The sequence below is a fragment of the Pseudophryne corroboree genome, chromosome 2 (genome assembly GCF_028390025.1).
Source record: "Pseudophryne corroboree isolate aPseCor3 chromosome 2, aPseCor3.hap2, whole genome shotgun sequence".
Classification (NCBI taxonomy): domain Eukaryota; kingdom Metazoa; phylum Chordata; class Amphibia; order Anura; family Myobatrachidae; genus Pseudophryne; species Pseudophryne corroboree.
This window is the reverse complement of record NC_086445.1, coordinates 407,253,593-407,272,089: the sequence shown is the minus strand read 5'-3', so window position 1 is coordinate 407,272,089 and position 18,497 is coordinate 407,253,593. Positions and strand designations below refer to the sequence as shown.

At 49.1% G+C, this 18,497-nt stretch overlaps 1 protein-coding gene across 1 annotated transcript in view; it reads right to left on the bottom strand.

Moving 5' to 3' along the window:
* MFSD9 (major facilitator superfamily domain containing 9) overlaps window positions 1-16,981 on the bottom strand; it is a 76,351-nt gene extending 59,370 nt beyond the window's left edge. The window contains exon 1 of the mRNA XM_063953425.1: window positions 16,768-16,981. Coding sequence (XP_063809495.1) covers window positions 16,768-16,842 — 75 coding nt within the window. The 5' untranslated portion in view covers window positions 16,843-16,981. The remainder of the gene's footprint in view (window positions 1-16,767) is intronic.
* Between the last annotated feature and the right edge of the window lie 1,516 nt (window positions 16,982-18,497).

The following is an 18,497-nucleotide window of genomic DNA, read 5'->3' as shown; positions in this document are numbered from 1 at the left end:
GAGAGGCCCCAACTATAGAATCCTTCAAAAGTAGACTCAAGACTTTTCTGTTTACTAAAGCATTTCCATAGTGTCCATTTTAGTATCTTCATGCTTCTGTATTTTATGAAAATGTACTTCATTATTTTCTGTACTATATTATGCTATGTATCTGTTAAGCGCCTTGAGTCCTATTGGAGAAAGAGCGCTATATAAATAAAATTATTATTATTATATTATTATTATTATTTTCTCTAACGTCCTTGAGGATGCTGGGACTCCGTAAGGACCATGGGGATTATACCAAAGCTCCCAAACGGGCGGGAGAGTGCGGATGACTCTGCAGCACCGATTGAGCAAACATGAGGTCCTCCTCAGCCAGGGTATCAAACTTGTAGAACTTTGCAAAGGTGTTTGAACCCGACCAAGTAGCAGCTTGGAACAATTGCAATGCCGAGACCCCTCGGGCAGCCGCCCAAGAAGAGCCCACTTTCCTAGTGGAATGGGCCTTAACCGATTTAGGCAATGGCAAACCTGCCGTAGAATGCGCCTGCTGAATCGTATTACAGATCCAGCGAGCAATAGTCTGCTTTAAAGCAGGAGCGCCAACCTTGTTGGCCGCATACAGAACAAACAGAGCTTCAGTCTCCCTGATTCTAGCCGTTCTGGTCACATAAATCTTCAAAGCCCTGACCACATCCAGGGACTCGGAATCCTCCAAGTCCCGTGTAGCCACAGGCACGACAATAGGTTGGTTCACATGAAAAGATGAGACCACTTTTGGCAGAAAGTGAGGACGAGTCCTTAACTCTGCCCTATCTACGTGAAAAACCAAGTATGGATTTTTATGTGATAAAGCCACCAATTCTGAAACACGTCTTGCCGAAGCCAATGCCAACAACATGACCACTTTCCACGTGAGGTATTTCAACTCCACAGTTTTGAGTGGTTCAAACCAAGGTGACTTGAGGAAACGTAACACCACGTTAAGATCCCAAGGCGCCACCGGAGGGACAAAGGGAGGCTGAATATGCAGCATACCCTTCACAAAAGTCTGTACTTCAGGAAGAGAGGCTAATTCTCTTTGAAAGAAAATGGATAAGGCCGAAATTTGGACCTTTATGGACCCTAATTTTAGGCCCAAAGTCACTCCTGTTTGAAGGAAGTGAAGTAGACGGCCCAAATGGAACTCCTCCGTAGGAGCAGCTCTGGCCTCACACAAGAAACATATTTTCGCCATAATGTTTTAACGTCACGTCTTTCCTAGCCTTGATCAGGGTAGGAATGACCTCCTCCGGAATCCCTTTTTCCGCTAGGATCCGGCGTTCAACCGCCATGCCGTCAAACGCAGCCGCGATAAGTCTTGGAACAGACAGGGCCCCTGCCGCAGCAGGTCCTGCCTTAGAGGAAGAGGCCACGGATCTTCTGTGAGCAACTCTTGCAGCTCCGGATACCAAGTCCTCGGTGGCCAATCTGGAACAATGAGGATTGTTCTGACCCTGCTTATTCTTATTATTCTCAACACTTTGGGTATGAGAGGAAGAGGAGGAAACACATAGACCGATCTGAACACCCATGGTGTCACCAGAGCGTCCACCGCTACCGCCTGAGGGTCCCTTGACCTGGCGCAATACCGCTTTAGCTTTTTGTTGAGACGGGATGCCATCATGTCTATTTGAGGCAGTCCCCACCGACCCGTGATCTGTGCGAAGACTTCTTGATGAAGTCCCCACTCTCCCGGATGCAGGTCGTGCCTGCTGAGGAAGTCCGCCTCCCAGTTGTCCACCCACGGGATGAACACTGCTGATAGCGCGCTTACATGGCCTTCCGCCCAGCGTAGAATCCTGGTCGCTTCTGCCATGGCCACTCTGCTCCTCGTTCCGCCTTGGCGGTTTATATGAGCCACTGCCGTGACATTGTCTGACTGAATCAGAACCGGTTTTTCCCGAAGCAATTCCTCCGCTTGATGCAGGGCGTTGTATATGGCCCTCAACTCCAGGACGTTGATGTGGAGACAAGTCTCTAGATTTGACCAGAGACCTTGGAAATTTCTTCCCAGTGTGACTGCTCCCCAGCCTCGGAGGCTTGCGTCCGTGGTCACCAGGACCCAGTCCTGAATGCCGAACCTGCGACCCTCAAGTAGGTGAGCACTGTGCAGCCACCACAGGAGAGATACCCTGGTCCTGGGAGACAGGGTGATCCTTCGATGCATTTGTAAATGGGACCCGGACCACTTGTCCAAGAGGTCCCATTGAAAAGTCCTCGCATGGAACCTGCCGAAAGGGATGGCCTCGTATGAAGCCACCATCTTCCCCAGGACCCGCGTGCAATGATGCACTAAAACCTGTTTTGGTTTTAATAGGTTCCTGACCAGGGCTATTAGCTCCTGAACCTTTTCGACTGGAAGAAAAACCTTTTTCTGGTCTGTGTCTAGAATCAGGCCCAAAAAAGTTATACGCGTTGTCGGGACTAGCTGGAACTTCGGTATATTGAGAATCCATCCGTGTAACTGCAACGTCTTCATGGACAGAGACACGCTGTCATTTCCGCCATTACCTTGGTGAAAATTCTCGGGCCGTGGAAAGCCCAAACAGCAACGTCTGAAATTGGTAGTGACAGTCCTGCACTGCAAATCTCAGGAACGCCTGATGAGGGTGGAATACCGGAACATGAAGGTAAGCATCCTTTATGTCCAGGGACACCATCCAATCCCACCCCTCCAGGCTGGCGATGACCGCCCTGAGTGATTCCATTTTGAACTTGAACCTCTTCAAGTACAGGTTCAGAGATTTTAGGTTTAAAATGGGTCTGACCGAACCGTCCAGTTTCGGGACCACAAACAGGGTTGAGTAATATCCCTCTCCTTGCTGGAGATGAGGAACTGTGACAATCACCTGTTGAATATACAATTTTTGGATTGCTGCCAACACTAGCTCCCTCTCTGACGGGGAAGCCGGCAGAGCCGACTTGAAAAACCGGCGAGGAGGCAAGTCTTCGAATTCCAGCCTGTATCCTTGAGAAACACTCTCTAATGCCCAGGGATCCACCTGCGAGTGAACCCAGACATGGCTGAAAAACCGAAGACGAGCCCCCACTAGATCTGCCTCCCCCCGGGAAGCCCCATCGTCATGCGGTGGACTTTGCAGACGCAGGGGAGGACTTCTGCTCTTGGGAACTAGCTGTGTGCAGCTTCTTTCCCCTGCCTTTCCCTCTGGCAACAAAGGAACGAAAGGACTGCATTTGATAATGAGGTGCCTTTTTTGTATGCTGCGGGGGGACATAAGGTAAGAAATTCGACTTACCAGCCGTAGCAGTAGAGACAAGGTCCGAGAGGCCGTCTCCATACAACTCCTCCCCTTTGTAAGGCAAGGACTCCATATGCCGCTTTGAATCGGCGTCTCCCGTCCACTGTCGGGTCCACAAGAGCCGCCTAGCAGAAAATAAGATTTTACTTACCGGTAAATCTATTTCTCGTAGTCCGTAGTGGATGCTGGGGACTCCGTAAGGACCATGGGGAATAGACGGGCTCAGCAGGAGACATGGGCACTTTAAGAAAGAATTTAGATTCTGGTGTGCTCTGGCTCCTCCCTCTATGTCCCTCCTCCAGACCTCAGTTAGAGAAACTGTGCCCGGAAGAGCTGACAGTACAAGGAAAGGATTTTGATAATCCAGGGCAAGATACATACCACCCACACCAATCACACCATATAACTTGTGATAAACTTACCCAGTTAACAGTATGAACAACAACAGAGCATCAGTTCAACCCTGATGCAACCATAACATAACCCTTATTTAAGCAATAACTATATACAAGCATTGCAGAAGAAGTCCGCACTTGGGACGGGCGCCCAGCATCCACTACGGACTACGAGAAATAGATTTACCGGTAAGTAAAATCTTATTTTCTCTAACGTCCTAGTGGATGCTGGGGACTCCGTAAGGACCATGGGGATTATACCAAAGCTCCCAAACGGGCGGGAGAGTGCGGATGACTCTGCAGCACCGATTGAGCAAACACAAGGTCCTCCTCAGCCAGGGTATCAAACTTATAGAACTTTGCAAAAGTGTTTGAACCTGACCAAGTAGCCGCTCGGCACAGCTGTAATGCCGAGACCCCTCGGGCAGCCGCCCAAGAAGAGCCCACCTTCCTAGTGGAATGGGCCTTAACTGATTTTGGCAGCGGCAATCCAGCCGCAGAATGAGCCTGCTGAATCGTGTTACAGATCCAGCGAGCAATAGTTTGCTTTGAAGCAGGAGCACAAAGCTTGTTGGAAGCATACAGGATAAACAAAGACTCTGTTTTCCTGACCCTAGCCGTTCTGGCTACATAAACCTTCAAAGCCCTGACCACATCAAGCAACTCGGAATCCTCCAAGTCAGTAGTAGCCACAGGCACCACAATAGGTTGGTTTATATGAAAAGATGAAACCACTTTCGGCAGGAATTGTGGACGGGTCCTCAATTCTGCTCTATCCGCATGGAAAACCAGATAGGGGCTTTTATGTGACAAAGCCGCCAATTCTGACACACGCCTAGCCGAAGCCAAGGCTGGTAGCATGACCACCTTCCACGTGAGATATTTCAATTCCACCGTTTTGAGTGGTTCAAACCAGTGGGATTTCAGGAAACTCAACACCACATTAAGATCCCAAGGTGCCACTGGAGGCACAAAAGGGGGCTGAATATGCAGCACTCCCTTTACAAACGTCTGAACTTCAGGTAGAGAAGCCAGCTCTTTTTGAAAGAAAATGGATAGGGCCGAAATCTGGACCTTAATGGAACCCAATTTAAGGCCCAAAGTCACTCCTGACTGTAGGAAGTGAAGGAAACGGCCCAGCTGGAATTCCTCCATAGGGGCATTCCTGGCCTCACACCAAGCAACATATTTTCGCCATATACGGTGATAATGTTGAGCTGTCACGTCCTTCCTAGCCTTTATCAGCGTAGGAATGACCACATCCGGAATGCCTTTCTCTGCTAGGATCCAGCGTTCAACCGCCATGCCGTCAATCGCAGCCGCGGTAATTCTTGGAACACACAGGGCCCCTGCTGCAACAAATCTTTTCTTAGAGGCAGAGGCCACGGGTCCTCTGTGAGCATTTCTTGCAGATCTGGATACCAAGTCCTTCTTGGCCAATCCGGAACAATGAGTATTGTTCTCACTCCTCTTTTTCTTATGATTCTCAGCACCTTGGGTATGAGAGGAAGAGGAGGAAATACATAGACCGACTGGAACACCCACGGTGTCACCAGTGCGTCCACAGCTATCGCCTGAGGGTCTCTTGACCTGGCGCAATACCGCTGTAGCTTTTTGTTGAGGCGGGATGCCATCATGTCCACCTGTGGCAGTCCCCACCGACTTGCAATCTGCGTGAAGACTTCTTCGGGTGGAGGTCGTGCCTGCTGAGGAAGTCTGCTTCCCAGTTGTCCACTCCCGGGATGAACACTGCTGACAGTGCGCTTACGTGATTCTCCGCCCAGCAAAGAATTCTGGTGGCTTCCGCCATCGCCACCCTGCTCCTTGTGCCGCCTTGTCGGTTTACATGAGCCACAGCGGTGATGTTGTCTGACTGAATCAGAACCGGTTGGTCGCAAAGCAGGGTCTCTCAGCGGAGCTGTGGAGAAAAAATGGCGCTGGTGAGTGCTGAGGAAGAAGCCCCGCCCCCTCGACGGCGGGTTTCTGTCCCGCTCAAATATGTATTTTCTTGGCGGGGGCACATACATATATACAGTGCCCAACTGTATATATGTTCACTTTTGCCAAAAAGAGGTCCAAATGCTGCCCAGGGCGCCCCCCCCCCTGCGCCCTGCACCCTTACAGTGACCGGAGTATGTGAGGTGTGTGGGAGCAATGGCGCACAGCTGCAGTGCTGTGCGTTACCTCAGTGAAGACCGGAGTCTTCTGCCGCCGATTTCGAAGTCTTCTTGCTTCTCATGCTCACCCGGCTTCTGTCTTCCGGCTCTGCGAGGGGGACGGCGGCGCGGCTCTGGGATCGGACGACGAGGGTGAGATCCTGTGTACGATCCCTCTGGAGCTAATGGTGTCCAGTAGCCTAAGAAGCAGGACCTATCTTCAGAGAGTAGGGCTGCTTCTCTCCCCTCTGTCCCACGATGCAGGGAGTCTGTTGCCAGCAGAGCTCCCTGAAAATAAAAAACCTAACAAAATACTTTCTCACAGCAAGCTCAGGAGAGCTCACTGAAAAGCACCCAGCTCGTCCGGGCACAAATTCAAACTGAGGTCTGGAGGAGGGACATAGAGGGAGGAGCCAGAGCACACCAGAATCTAAATTCTTTCTTAAAGTGCCCATGTCTCCTGCGGAGCCCGTCTATTCCCCATGGTCCTTACGGAGTCCCCAGCATCCACTAGGACGTTAGAGAAATAGACATAGCATTTATTCTGGAGCTTAATAAACAAATGTCTCTCTGAGCATCTCTCATATACAAGGCAGCATCTCTGATATGCTCTATGGTCATTTGAATGGCATCCCTATCTAAGGTGTCAATCTCCGTAGATAAGGAATCTGCCCATGCCACAACCGCACTACAAACCCAGGCCAACGCCATAGCCGGTCTAACAATAGTACCTGAATGAGTGTAAATGTGCTTCATGGTAATTTCCTGCCTGCGATCAGCAGGATCCTTGAGGGAAGCCGTATCCTGAGAAGGCAGTGCCACCTTTTTGGACAAGCGTGTCAGCGCCTTGTCCACTTTAGGCGAAGATTCCCATCGTATCCTATCCGTTTGTGGAAAAGGATACGCCATAAGAATCCTTTTGGGAACTTGTGGTCTCCTATCCGGAGATTCCCAAGCCTTTTCGCACAATTCACTCAGTTCAAATGAGGACGGAAAGGTGACTTCATGCTTTTTCCCTTTATACATGTGTACCCTCGTGTCAGGGACAGGGGGTTCCTCAGTAATATGCAAAACCTCTTTAATGGCAATAATCATGTACCGAATACCTTTTGCCACCCTCGGCTGTAATTTTGCATCTACATAGTCGACACTAGAGTCAGTATCCGTGTCGGTATCTGTGTCATCGATCTGGGATATGGTGCGCTTCTGAGACCCCGAAGGGCCTGGTGCAACAGGGACAGGCATGGACTGGCTACCTGACTGATCCCTAGCTTCAGCCTTGTCTAACCTTTTATGCAATAGATTGACATTTGCATTCAAGACATTCAGCATATCCACCCATTCCGGTGTCGGTGTTGCCGACGGAGACATGACATTCAAGCACTCCCCATCCACATTAAGCGAGCCTTCCTCGTCAAACATGTCGACACACGCGTACCGACACACTTCACACACACATGGAACCTCTTTTCTGAAGACAGTATCCCCTTCAAGGCCCTTTGGAGAGACAGAGAGAGAGTATGCCAGCACACACCCCAGCGCAATGACCCTGGAGACCAACACAAAATGTTTTTCCCCCAGCCGCGCTGTATAATATGTTATCCGCCAATTATGTGCCCCCCCCTCTCTTTTAAACACCCCTTCACCGTGTGTAAGCAGGGGAGAGTCCGGGGTGCTTCCTCTCAGCGGTGCTGTGGAGAGAAAATGGCGCTGGTGAGTGCTGAGGGAGAAGCCCCGCCCCCTTGGCGGCGGGCTTCTGTCCCGCTCAAACTTACTAAAATATGGCGGGGGCTCTTTTATATACATGTACAGTGCCCACCTGTACATGTATATTGTCTTTTGCCATAATAGAAGTGTTATATTGCTGCCCAGGGCGCCCCCCCCTGCGCCCTGCACCCTTACAGTGACCGGAGTATGTGAGGTGTATGGGAGCAATGACGCACAGCTGCAGTGCTGTGCGTTACCTCAGTGAAGCTGAAGGCTTCTGCCGCCTGACGTCTTCTGACTTCGGTTCTTCTGGCTCTGTGAGGAGAACGGTGGCGCGGCTCTGGGGGTGGACGCCCAATAAGAACCTGTGTTCACCCCCTCTGGAGCTAATGGTGTCCGAGGAAGCAGAGCCTATCTTAGACAAGAAGGTCTGCCCCTCTCTCCTCAGTCCCTCGATGCAGGGAGCCTGTTGCCAGCAGTGTTCCCTGTAAAAAAGTAGAAAAAAATCCAAACAAAAATGCTTCTACGCAGAGAACTCAGGAGAGCTCTCTGCAGTGCACCCATCCTGCTCTGTTTTACTCAGTTCAAACCAATCTGGTAATTTAATTTGTTTGTTACATGTGGAGAAATACTGCTATAGGGTTATTGTTAATAAAAAACTGTATGTCACCATGTATATTCCCCTATGATTTTTTTTTTGGGTGGATGTGTAATCCAATTCCCTCTCGCAAAGAGATATTTGTGCGCCTCCGCTGCAAGTACCCGGGAACCCAGCCACGGGAGTATGTAGCGCTGCTGGGGGAGGTAAAACTGAGGTCTGGAGGAGAGGCATAGAGGGAGGAGCCAGTGCACACCCAGAGTCCAAAGCTTTCTTAAAGTGCCCTATCTCCTGCGGAGCCCGTCTATTCCCCATGGTCCTTACGGAGTCCCAGCATCCTCAAGGACGTTAGAGAAAGAGGAAATATCTGATCCTGTCCTACTTTCTCTGGAGACAAAAACAATCGTTGGCTGTGTGTGTCCAGTAGTGCCCCCTGGTGCACCATGCTCCGAGCAGAGACCAGCGAGGACTTTTTCCAGTTGATAAGCCACCCGTGGGCTTGTAGGAATTGGACCGTCAGTTCCAGATGACTGAGAAGAACCTCTTGGGAGTTCGCCAGGGTCAGCAAGTCATCCAGATACGACAGGATCCTGATTCCCTGACGGCGGCGAAGAGCCGTCATCATGGCCATGACCTTGGTGAAGATCCAAAAGGCAGTGCCTGGAATTGATAATGTAGGTTGCCAATAGCAAACCACAGATATTGCTAATGCGACATGGCAATAGGTATGTGCAGGTAAGCATCCTGTATGTCCAGGGATACCATATAGTCTTTGGGTTCCACGGCCAGCACTATAGAGCGTAGAGTTTACATACAGAATTTGGATACTCTCACAAACTTGTTCAATGATTTCAGGTTGAGTATAGGCCGAAAGGACCCATTTGGCTTCAGAACTAGAAACAGGGTTGAATAGTATCCCCTGCCTCTCTGAGACAGAGGTACCGGCACTACCACTCCTGTATCCAGGAGGGATTGTACAACCAAGTGTAGAGCTTGCGCTTTTAACGGATCCGCATGGAAAACCGTTGTGCAAAACTGGTGAGGGGTCTTTTGAAAGAGATTGCGTACCCGTGAGAGACAACTTCTCGCACCCAGGCGTCCGAAGTGGTCTTTAACCAGGCCTGGGCGAACTGCAGAAGTCGCCTCCCACCCTGGGGTCCCCCAGGAGGAGACCCGTCCCGTCATGCTGTCTTGTTTGGAAGCAGGCTGACGGGCGGCACAAGATTATTTAGATTTAGGCCTAGTGGTTTTGGAAGCATGAGCCTGTCGCGGATACGCCCTGGGCAATGATCAAATGAAATTACCAGATTGTGACACATTGACGATTCCTTGAAAAAGACCCCAGCGCCGGGGTAGAAACGCGTTGGAAGCGGACACACTTGCGGACTTGCCAGAGGGGACCGTCCCAAGTGAACCCAGGAAGGCGGACTCAGCACATTTAACATCCGTGGGAGCCCGGGTCTCACATATTCATGCTGTTTCTGAACTGTTTTACTCAGTTCAAACCAATCTGGTAATTTAATTTGTTTGTTACATGCGGAGAAATACTGCTATAGGTTTATTGTTAATAAAAAACTGTATGTCACCATGTATATTCCCCTATGATTTTTTTTTTGGGTGGATGTGTAATCCAATTCCCTCTCGCAAAGAGATATTTGTGCGCCTCCGCTGCAAGTACCCGGGAACCCAGCCACGGGAGTATGTAGCGCTGCTGGGGGAGGCGATGGAGCCGCATGTCATAAAGACATAAAAAGTGCCGCGGCCCTTGAAGTCTTCTTAAAAGCTTTTTTCAGGGCTGCCTAGCGCAGCCTTACCTGTTAGTGACCTGCTCTGCATGCACCAACTTACAAACTGAGCTCCAGTGCTTGGAGGCGGGGTTATAGAGGAGGCGGTGCAATGCATCCTGGGAACAGTCAAAGCTTTAGCCTGTTGGTGCCTCGGATCAAGATCCAACTCTACACCCCGATGTATTCCCTGAGGAATCCCAGTGTACCCCGCTGCAGAAATGTCCACTTATTTTTTTTACCCTAGCATCTGGTCCCCTCAACCACCAGAACTTTGTTGGGGAGCGGATAACTGGTAACAACATAAATGTGTGGCCAGTAAACTTTAACAAAAGCATAGGTCTAATGTCTGTATTATATTGTTTTAGTGCATATTTATCCACCACAACTAATTTTGAGGCTATGTGCCCTACAAAAATAAATGAATTAAAGTCTAAGCATTACTTTCAGTGTCAAAGAGCAACTGTAAAAATAGCAATGCATGTAAGGTCATACAACAGTATATGTCAAACCTATGGCATGCAATAGGAAAAATAATTGACATGAACACAACCACTGGGAGCTGTACTTGCCTCCTATGTAACCTTCTTTAAGCTGCAGTAAATGTCACAATTCCCATGTCCTTCAAAACCCCTGAGCAGCAGTCATCATTTCATTGTAAACCACACACAGCCTATGCTAACAGCTAGTACTGTATATTAGTAAGGTACTGTTCCTGACATGACTTTGGGAAAGCTTAAGAAACATTATACCAATTACAATTGAATATGCCTTAAATAAATATCAGCTCATGTTCACAGGGACAAGTTTCTCTTCACACGTTAGCTACATATTCACGATCCAAAATTTTTCCTGTAGATAAAAAAATATTGTAAATAAAGTGTTTATTTTTTTTAACACCAGACTCCCAAGGTTTTTAGCAGTGCAATAAGAGCAGGGGAAATAAAAATACAGATTTGTGTGATGTATCAACTGAGGAAGCAGTATACTGATGGATCAGATATTATCAAGGTTACCTTGGCAATCAGTGGGCAGCCTCATAGTATTGGCCAACTTTTTGCCAAAAACCTCAGATATGATGTATCATTTTTACATTTAATATAATTCTATTGGTTGTATGGTGCACCTGCTCTCTTGTTCCTATGTTGTAGTGCTATGTCACTGCTAGGTAGCACATCCCACTATAAGTAGCTAGGGTGTGCAGTCCAGGCCCCCCTTCCCTCTCAGGGGATCATTCCGAGTTGATCGCTAACTGCCGTTGTTCGCAGTGCAGCGATCCGGCTAAAAATCGGCATTTCTGTGCATGCGTATGCACCGCAATGCGCACGCGCGACGTACGGGTACAAAGGCATATGTTGTATTGCACAGGTTCTAGCGAAGTTTTCAAGCGCACTGACGGTCGCAAGAAGATTGACAGGTAGGGGGTGTTTCTGGGTGTCAACTGACCATTTTCAGGGAGGGTTTGCAAAAACGAAGGCGTGTCTGAAAAAACACAGGCGTGGCTGGGCGTTCGCTGGGCGGGTGATGACGTCAAATCCGGACACGAATAGGCTGAAGTGATCGCAAGCGCTGAGTAGGTTCAGAGCTACTCTGAAACTGCACAAACTGTTTTTGCAGAGCTCGGCTACACATGCGTTCGCACTTCTGCTAAGCTAAAATACACTCCCCAGTGGGCGGCGGCATAGCATTTGCATGGCTGCTAAAACTAGCTAGCGAGCGATCAACTCGGAATGACCCCCTCAGTACACAGGACTCACCAGCACAGAACTCAAGATCGCGACACACTCATAAAACAGAACAGTTCAGTCTGATCATATTGTTGCCCCTAGTTCCCGTCTAAAATGCCCATTTTATGCAAAGCGAGGTCTGGCAGAGGTCCGTCCGACTCGTAACAGTACAAATATACCCAAAATGCATAAATCTGCATAAAGTATGTGTATGCACAATGTGTTGAAACTAGGGATGGACACTGGAAGCCAGTGGTTAGCAACCATCAATGTTTCCAAACCAACAGAAGTACTTTTTCCATCGAATTGCGGGTATTTAATGGTTGCCAGCCATCAGATGCTGCTTTACAGTGCCCATTCCAAAACTGGTGCACATGCACAAAGCTCCGACTGCTTCTGCTCACATAGGGGTATATTTACTAAAATTCGTAATTTTCAGAATGAGGTTAAAGTTCAAACAGGAATGACATCGAATGTGTGAAATTGCAACTTTTTGAATTTATTACGACTAATTTACTATGCTGTCGTATTCTGCATTTTCGTGTTTTCCGATGTCGATGTCATTCGTATTTTTTGGCAGTGTTTTACGGGAGTGAATAGTAAAACACTGCCGACATTAACACAATGAATCTCGGCCGGATCTGTGAGATCCGTGCAGGGCTTCATTGTGCATCTTTCGTAAAAAAAAATAAAGTGTTAAAAATCCAAAATAAAAATGCGTATGGTCCCCCCTCCTAAGCAAAACCAGCCTCGGGCTCTTTGAGCCAGTCCTGGTTGTCAAAATATGGGAAAGAAAATGACAGGGGTTCCCCCATATTTCATCAACCAGCACCGGGCTCTGCGCCTGGTCCTGGTGCAAATAATACGGTAACCTCACCGCTGACTGCAAAGTTCCCACCATTGGATACAATGGAGCGCATAGGCGCTACATTGTATCTCTGCCGTGTGCAGCCTCACTGACACTACAGGAGCGCACTGCCAATCAGGAGAGTGCCACGACGTGGCGCTCCCTGATTGGCTGAAGGGACCCTCTTTGACAGGAGTCAGGGGGGGTCCTGGCAGTCGGGGAAAAGGGTCCCATGTGTAAACATGGGACCCCTTTCAGTGCGTGGTCGGGTTTCCGGTTTGTTTTTTTGCCAAGTACGTGGATTATACAAAGAACAGAAGATACACTGGATTATGTGAGTATAATTTTTTTCACAGGTACCCCGAGGATTCTACATGGAGAAGAGGACCGAGCCTCGTGTGAACATAGGTAAGTATGTATGTATGGAGGTGTGCATGTATGTAATAAACTTTTACTGTCACAGTGTGTGTGTCCTGTTTTTTGTTGGGTATTTTTTAGTAGTAGTACTACAGGTACCAGCGGGCCCGGTTCTCCACCGCATGCTGGTACTTGTGGTTCTCCAAGTACCAGCTTGCGGGGGAGGCTTGCTGGGACTTGTAGTACTGCTACTAAAAAACAATATTCTGATTTTTTACACTTGGCTATCAGCCCCCCATCCGCCGCCCTTGGATGGGGGGAGGGGGGGGGGACAGCCTCGGGCTTCACCCCTGGCCCTTGGGTGGCTGGAGGTGGGGGACCCCTTAAGGGGTTCCCACTCCTCCAGGGTACCCCGGCCAGGGGTGACTAGTTGGGGATGTAATGCCAGGGCCGCCGGGACCATAATAAAAGTGTCCCCCGGCTGTGGCAATATGTACCTGGCTAGTGGAGCCCGGTGCTGGTTCCAAAAATACAGGGGACCCCTACGCTTTTTGTCCCCCGTATTTTTTGCACCAGGACCAGGCGCAGAGCCCGGTGCTGGTTGATGAAATATGGGGGAACCCCTGTCATTTTTCCCCCCCATATTTTGACAACCAGGACCGGCTCAAAGAGCCCGAGGCTGGTTTTGCTTAGGAGGGGGGACCCCACGCATTTTTTTTTCTTACATTTAACACTTTCCCACCCCTTACCACTGATAAACATGCACGGATCTCACGGATCCGTGCATGCCTATCAGAACACGGTAAAAAAAAGCAGGTCTATTTGAAAACTGCTTTTTTTAACGATTTGTATTTATTCACGGCAGTGTTTGGCTATTGCCGGCAGTGTTTGTGAAATACAAATTTTAGTAAATTACAGAGTTCTATCAAATAACAGGCGTATTTGACCGATGGTGTATTCATTAGTATTTTTTTTCTTTGACTTCAACAAAAATACGAATGCCCTCATCACTGCCGTGATTTGAGTTTAGTAAATTCCCGAGATGACACTTTGAAGAAAAAACACCATCTCGGTCAAAATCGGGAGCTTAGTAAATATACCCCATGGAGTCTAATTCATGTTTGCCCGCACATACCTACACAACTGCGATTTGTCAGGCTACGGAATTACTAATCATCGCAAGTGAAGCTGCCGGCCAGATAAGAATATTGACATCTGCCGGAGCCAGTGCTGCCAGTGTTGACAGTAAAAAATGTTCCTGTCACCACAAGACCCTCCTCATATGTCAGATTCTGGCCTATCCGCACCATCTCCTGGACCTGTAAGAAGCTTTGCCCCCGTTATTGCGAAAGCTCCGCCTCCCGCACCCATCAGACGCTCTGTCTCCCGCAACCGGCAGAAGCTTCGCCTCCCGCACCCGTCAGAAGCTCCGCCTCCCGCACCCGTCAGAAACCCTGCCTCCTGGACTCATCCAAACAAAGCCTCGCCTTCTGTAACCATTGGAACTTTCGCAGCTCCACAGGCACAATAACCATGTCAAAAGTTCAAAACTTTGGAAGCTGGATCGGCAGCAGGTGAGTAGAGTATTACTGGGGAAAGTGAGGTGGTGGTGGTGAGTAATTGACCGTTTAGGACAGAGGTCTACTACTTGGTTGCCAGGAATTTCACAATACAGCAGTTATCACAGGGGTCACAGCTCTTCCTGTGAACATGCTCCGCCCCCTGACACAATTTTTGCTGCTACCCTGTCATCTGCTACTCTCCACCAGTATCTATGCCTCCCTCTCCACCTGCATCTCTGCTCCCTCTCCACATATGTATCTCTACCTTCCTCCACATCTGTATCTCTGCCTTCCTCCACATCTGTGTCCCTTCCTCCCTCTCCACCTGCATCACTGACCCCTCTCCACATCTGTATCTCTGCCTTCCTCCACATATGTATCTCTTCTTCCCTCTCCACCTGCATCTCTTCCTCCCTCTCCACATCTGTATCTCTGCCTCCGTCCACATCTGTATCTCTGCCTCCCTCTCCACCTGCATCTCTGCCTCCCTCTCCACCTGCATCTCTGCTCCCTCTCCACATCTGTATCTCTGCCTTCCTTCACATCTATGTCTCCTCCTCCCTCTCCACCTGCATCTCTGCCTCCTCTCCACATATATATCTCTGCCTTCCTCCACATCTATGGGGGTAATTCTGAGTTGATCGCAGCAGCAAGTTTGTTAGCAATTGGGCAAAACCATGTGCACTGCAGGGGGGGCAGATATAACATTTGCAGAGTTAGATTTGGGTGGGTTATTTCATTTCTGTGCAGGGTAAATACTGGCTGCTTGTTTTTACACTGCAATTTAGATTTCAATTTGAACACACCCCACCCAAATCTAACTCTCTCTGCACATGTTTTATCTGCCTCCCCTGCAGTGCACATGGTTTTGCCCAACTGCTAAAAACTTTCCTGCTGCGATCAACTTGGAATTACCCATGTCTCCTCCTCCCTCTCCACCTGCATCTCAGCCTCCTCTCCACCTGCATCTCTGCCTCCTCTCCACATATGTATCTCTGCTTCCTCCACATCTATGTCTCCTCCTCCCTCTCCACCTGCATATCTGCCCCCTCTCCACCTGCATCTCTGTCTTTCTTCACATTTGTGTCTCTTCCTCCCTATTCACCTGTATCTCTGCCCCACCTCTATCTCTGCCCCCTCTCCACCTGCATCTCTGCCCCCTCTCCAACTGTGTCTCTGCCTTCCTCCACAACTGTGTCTCTGCCCCTCTCCACCTGTATCTCTACCCCCTACCAACCTGTGTCTCTGACCCCTCTCCATATGTTTCTGCCTCTTCTCTACCTGTGCTTCTGCCTACCTCTCCACTTGTGTCTCTCTGCCACCTTAACTACCTGTGTGCCCACCCCTCTTGCCACCTGTGCCTTCCTACTTGTGCCTCTGCCTCATTCCCCATTTGTGTCCTTGCCCCCTTCCTGTTTCTCTGCATTCTCCCCACTGTGTCCCTTCCCCCTTCACCACCTGTGCTTCTGAAGAGGGAAGTCCAAGAGCAAAGAATGTTGTACCCTGATGAATGGGGTCATCTTAGAGGGTCTGATGTTTGAATGTGTGTGGCTCATTAGGTCGACATGAGTTAGGTCGACATACATTGGGTTGTCCATGTTTGATCGACATGCATAAGGTCGACCTGGTCATTAGGTCGACATGGAAAAAGGTCGACACACCTTTTTTTAACCTTTTTTGGGTGTCGTTTTCTTCGTAAATTGACCGGGAACCCCAATTAGTGCACCGTGTCCCCTCACATGGCTCGCCATGCTTCGGGCACGGTGCCTCGCTGCGCTCGGCACAGGTTACCGTTCCCAATCGTAGTCAACGTGTATCGTAAAGTATGAAAAAGGTAAAAAAATGAAAACAATTGGGAAAATCTCATGTCAACCTTTTTCCATGTCGACCTAATGACCATGTCGACCAAACGTGGTTGACCCAATGTATGTCTACCAACTCATGCCGACCTAATGACTGCCACCTGTTTGAATATGTTCCAGATTAAGGGGCCAGTAAAGTGGTCAGAAATCAGGATACATTGCATTCACTAATTTATGTCTACATGTTATAAAATACAACATCTAAAGTTGTAACTTACAGTATGTAAAATACATACAGGGCACTGAGATACAGTAGGACACACTAATAATAAATGCACAGTGCCAGAAGAGACGCAAAGTCAATATGACATTATCACTATCGCATAGCAACACTAACACACAATAACACATACTGTAACACACAATCACAGCCACCATGATGCAAACAAACCTGCCCAAAAATAACCCTCACCCACGTCACGCCACAGCATTCATCCCAGTCCACCTGCTGTCACTAACTAGGCCACTGCAGCACTCACACCACTCACCAAGAAGCCCACCACGTGCAGGCAGTGCTGCAGGCTCCGCCCATTTGGGGTAACAGCTGGACCCGTGGCCCCCATTCTCCATCCTCCTCAGGCAACAGCCTTTCTGTCTGTGCAGCAGCAGCTAATGCTGACAGACACACTGCTCAACTACTGCAGATAGAGAGTCCCGTAAATTGCCGAGTCTCTCAGCGGAAACTGCCGAGTGCCAGTGCACATGCGCAGGGGGTGTACAGCTGCTCGCCTCGCTGCCAGTCCAGAGTCAGGTCTGAGCGATGTGTGACGTAGGGGGGAAAAGTGTAAACAAAACGTTTGCTCCCGGAACATATTGTGCAGTGTAACCAGGAACCGTACAAGGAAGTGTCTGTTTTATGCTCTTATCCGTAGCTGCTACATAGACATTACAAAATAGATATAACTGACGTTTGTAAATACTGTTAGGTGCAATATTGCAGCATGTATGTGTTTCAGATTAGTAGTTGCCAGCTTTGCCGAGGAGTATCACAGGTTTCACAGATTTGTCCATTCATTCTTGAGATGACTGTATGCTACATTTTCAGTTTCATGATTATTTTGTGTACCATTTGAAACATGTACCCGTAACTGGCAGTCAAGGGGCGTAGCCAGAAATTTGTGGGGCCCATTTTGAAGTGATTCCAGAGAGACTCCTCTCTCAGTAGCGGATCTTGCCACGGGCAAGCAGGATTTTTGCCCGAGGCGCCGCCTTCCGGAGGGCGCCGCACCATGGCAAGATCCGCTGCTGCTGTGGTGCCCCCCCGCTGCCCTGTGAAGGGAAGCTAGACGCTACGTGTCTAGTTTCCCTTCGTGGGCTGCCCGCTGTGAAGGGAAACTAGACGCTACGCGTCTAGTTTCCCTTCCTGGAGAGGATCTTAACTGTAATGATGTGCGGTGCACGTTGACGTCATCGCGCACCGCACAGCAAAGGTCCTCTCCACGAAGAGAACTAGACGCTTAGCGTCTAGTTTTCCTTCGTGGAGAGGACCTTTGCTGTGCGGTGCGCGATGACGTCATCGCGCATCGTACATCCTACTACAGTACAGGGGGCGTAACTGACCACGCCCCCTGTATGAAGCCACGCCCCCTAATGCCGCCCGGGGCGCAAGAAGCCCCGGAACCGGCCCTGACCACTCTGCAAGAGTTGGTTAATGTAAGCCCCAAAATAGTGCCCTAGTTTACTTACTGATCTATAGTAGTGCCTTAGTTAATGTTTATCCCCATAGAACTGCCCTTGATTATTATATAGACAATAGCATGTCCATCAGAGGCGTAACTAGGGTTTTTGGAGCCCAGGGCAAGATCAATAATGGCGCGCCTCCCCCCCCCCCCAAAAAAAAAAAAAACCATAAGAGGAAAGTATGTGCACACGCCACCGGTGTCACTGTATATAAGGATGTAAGGGTGTGTATGTATGTAGGTGCAGTGGTTGAAGTGGAATTTTTGAAGGGGGAATTAAATAGTGAAGGTAGCAATTATGCTCCGGAAAAGGGGGCATGGTCACTCAAAAGGGGGCGTGTCCTTCAGTGTCGTAGGACACCTTATACTATCTAGTACTGGTGCCCCTTTCACATTATAGCACACGGTATGATCCGAAATTCACATTATAGCACACGGTATGAGGCGAAATTCATATGATAGCACACGGTATGAGCCGAAATCACATTATAGCACACAGTATGAACCGAAATTCACATTATAGCACTCAGAATAAGCCG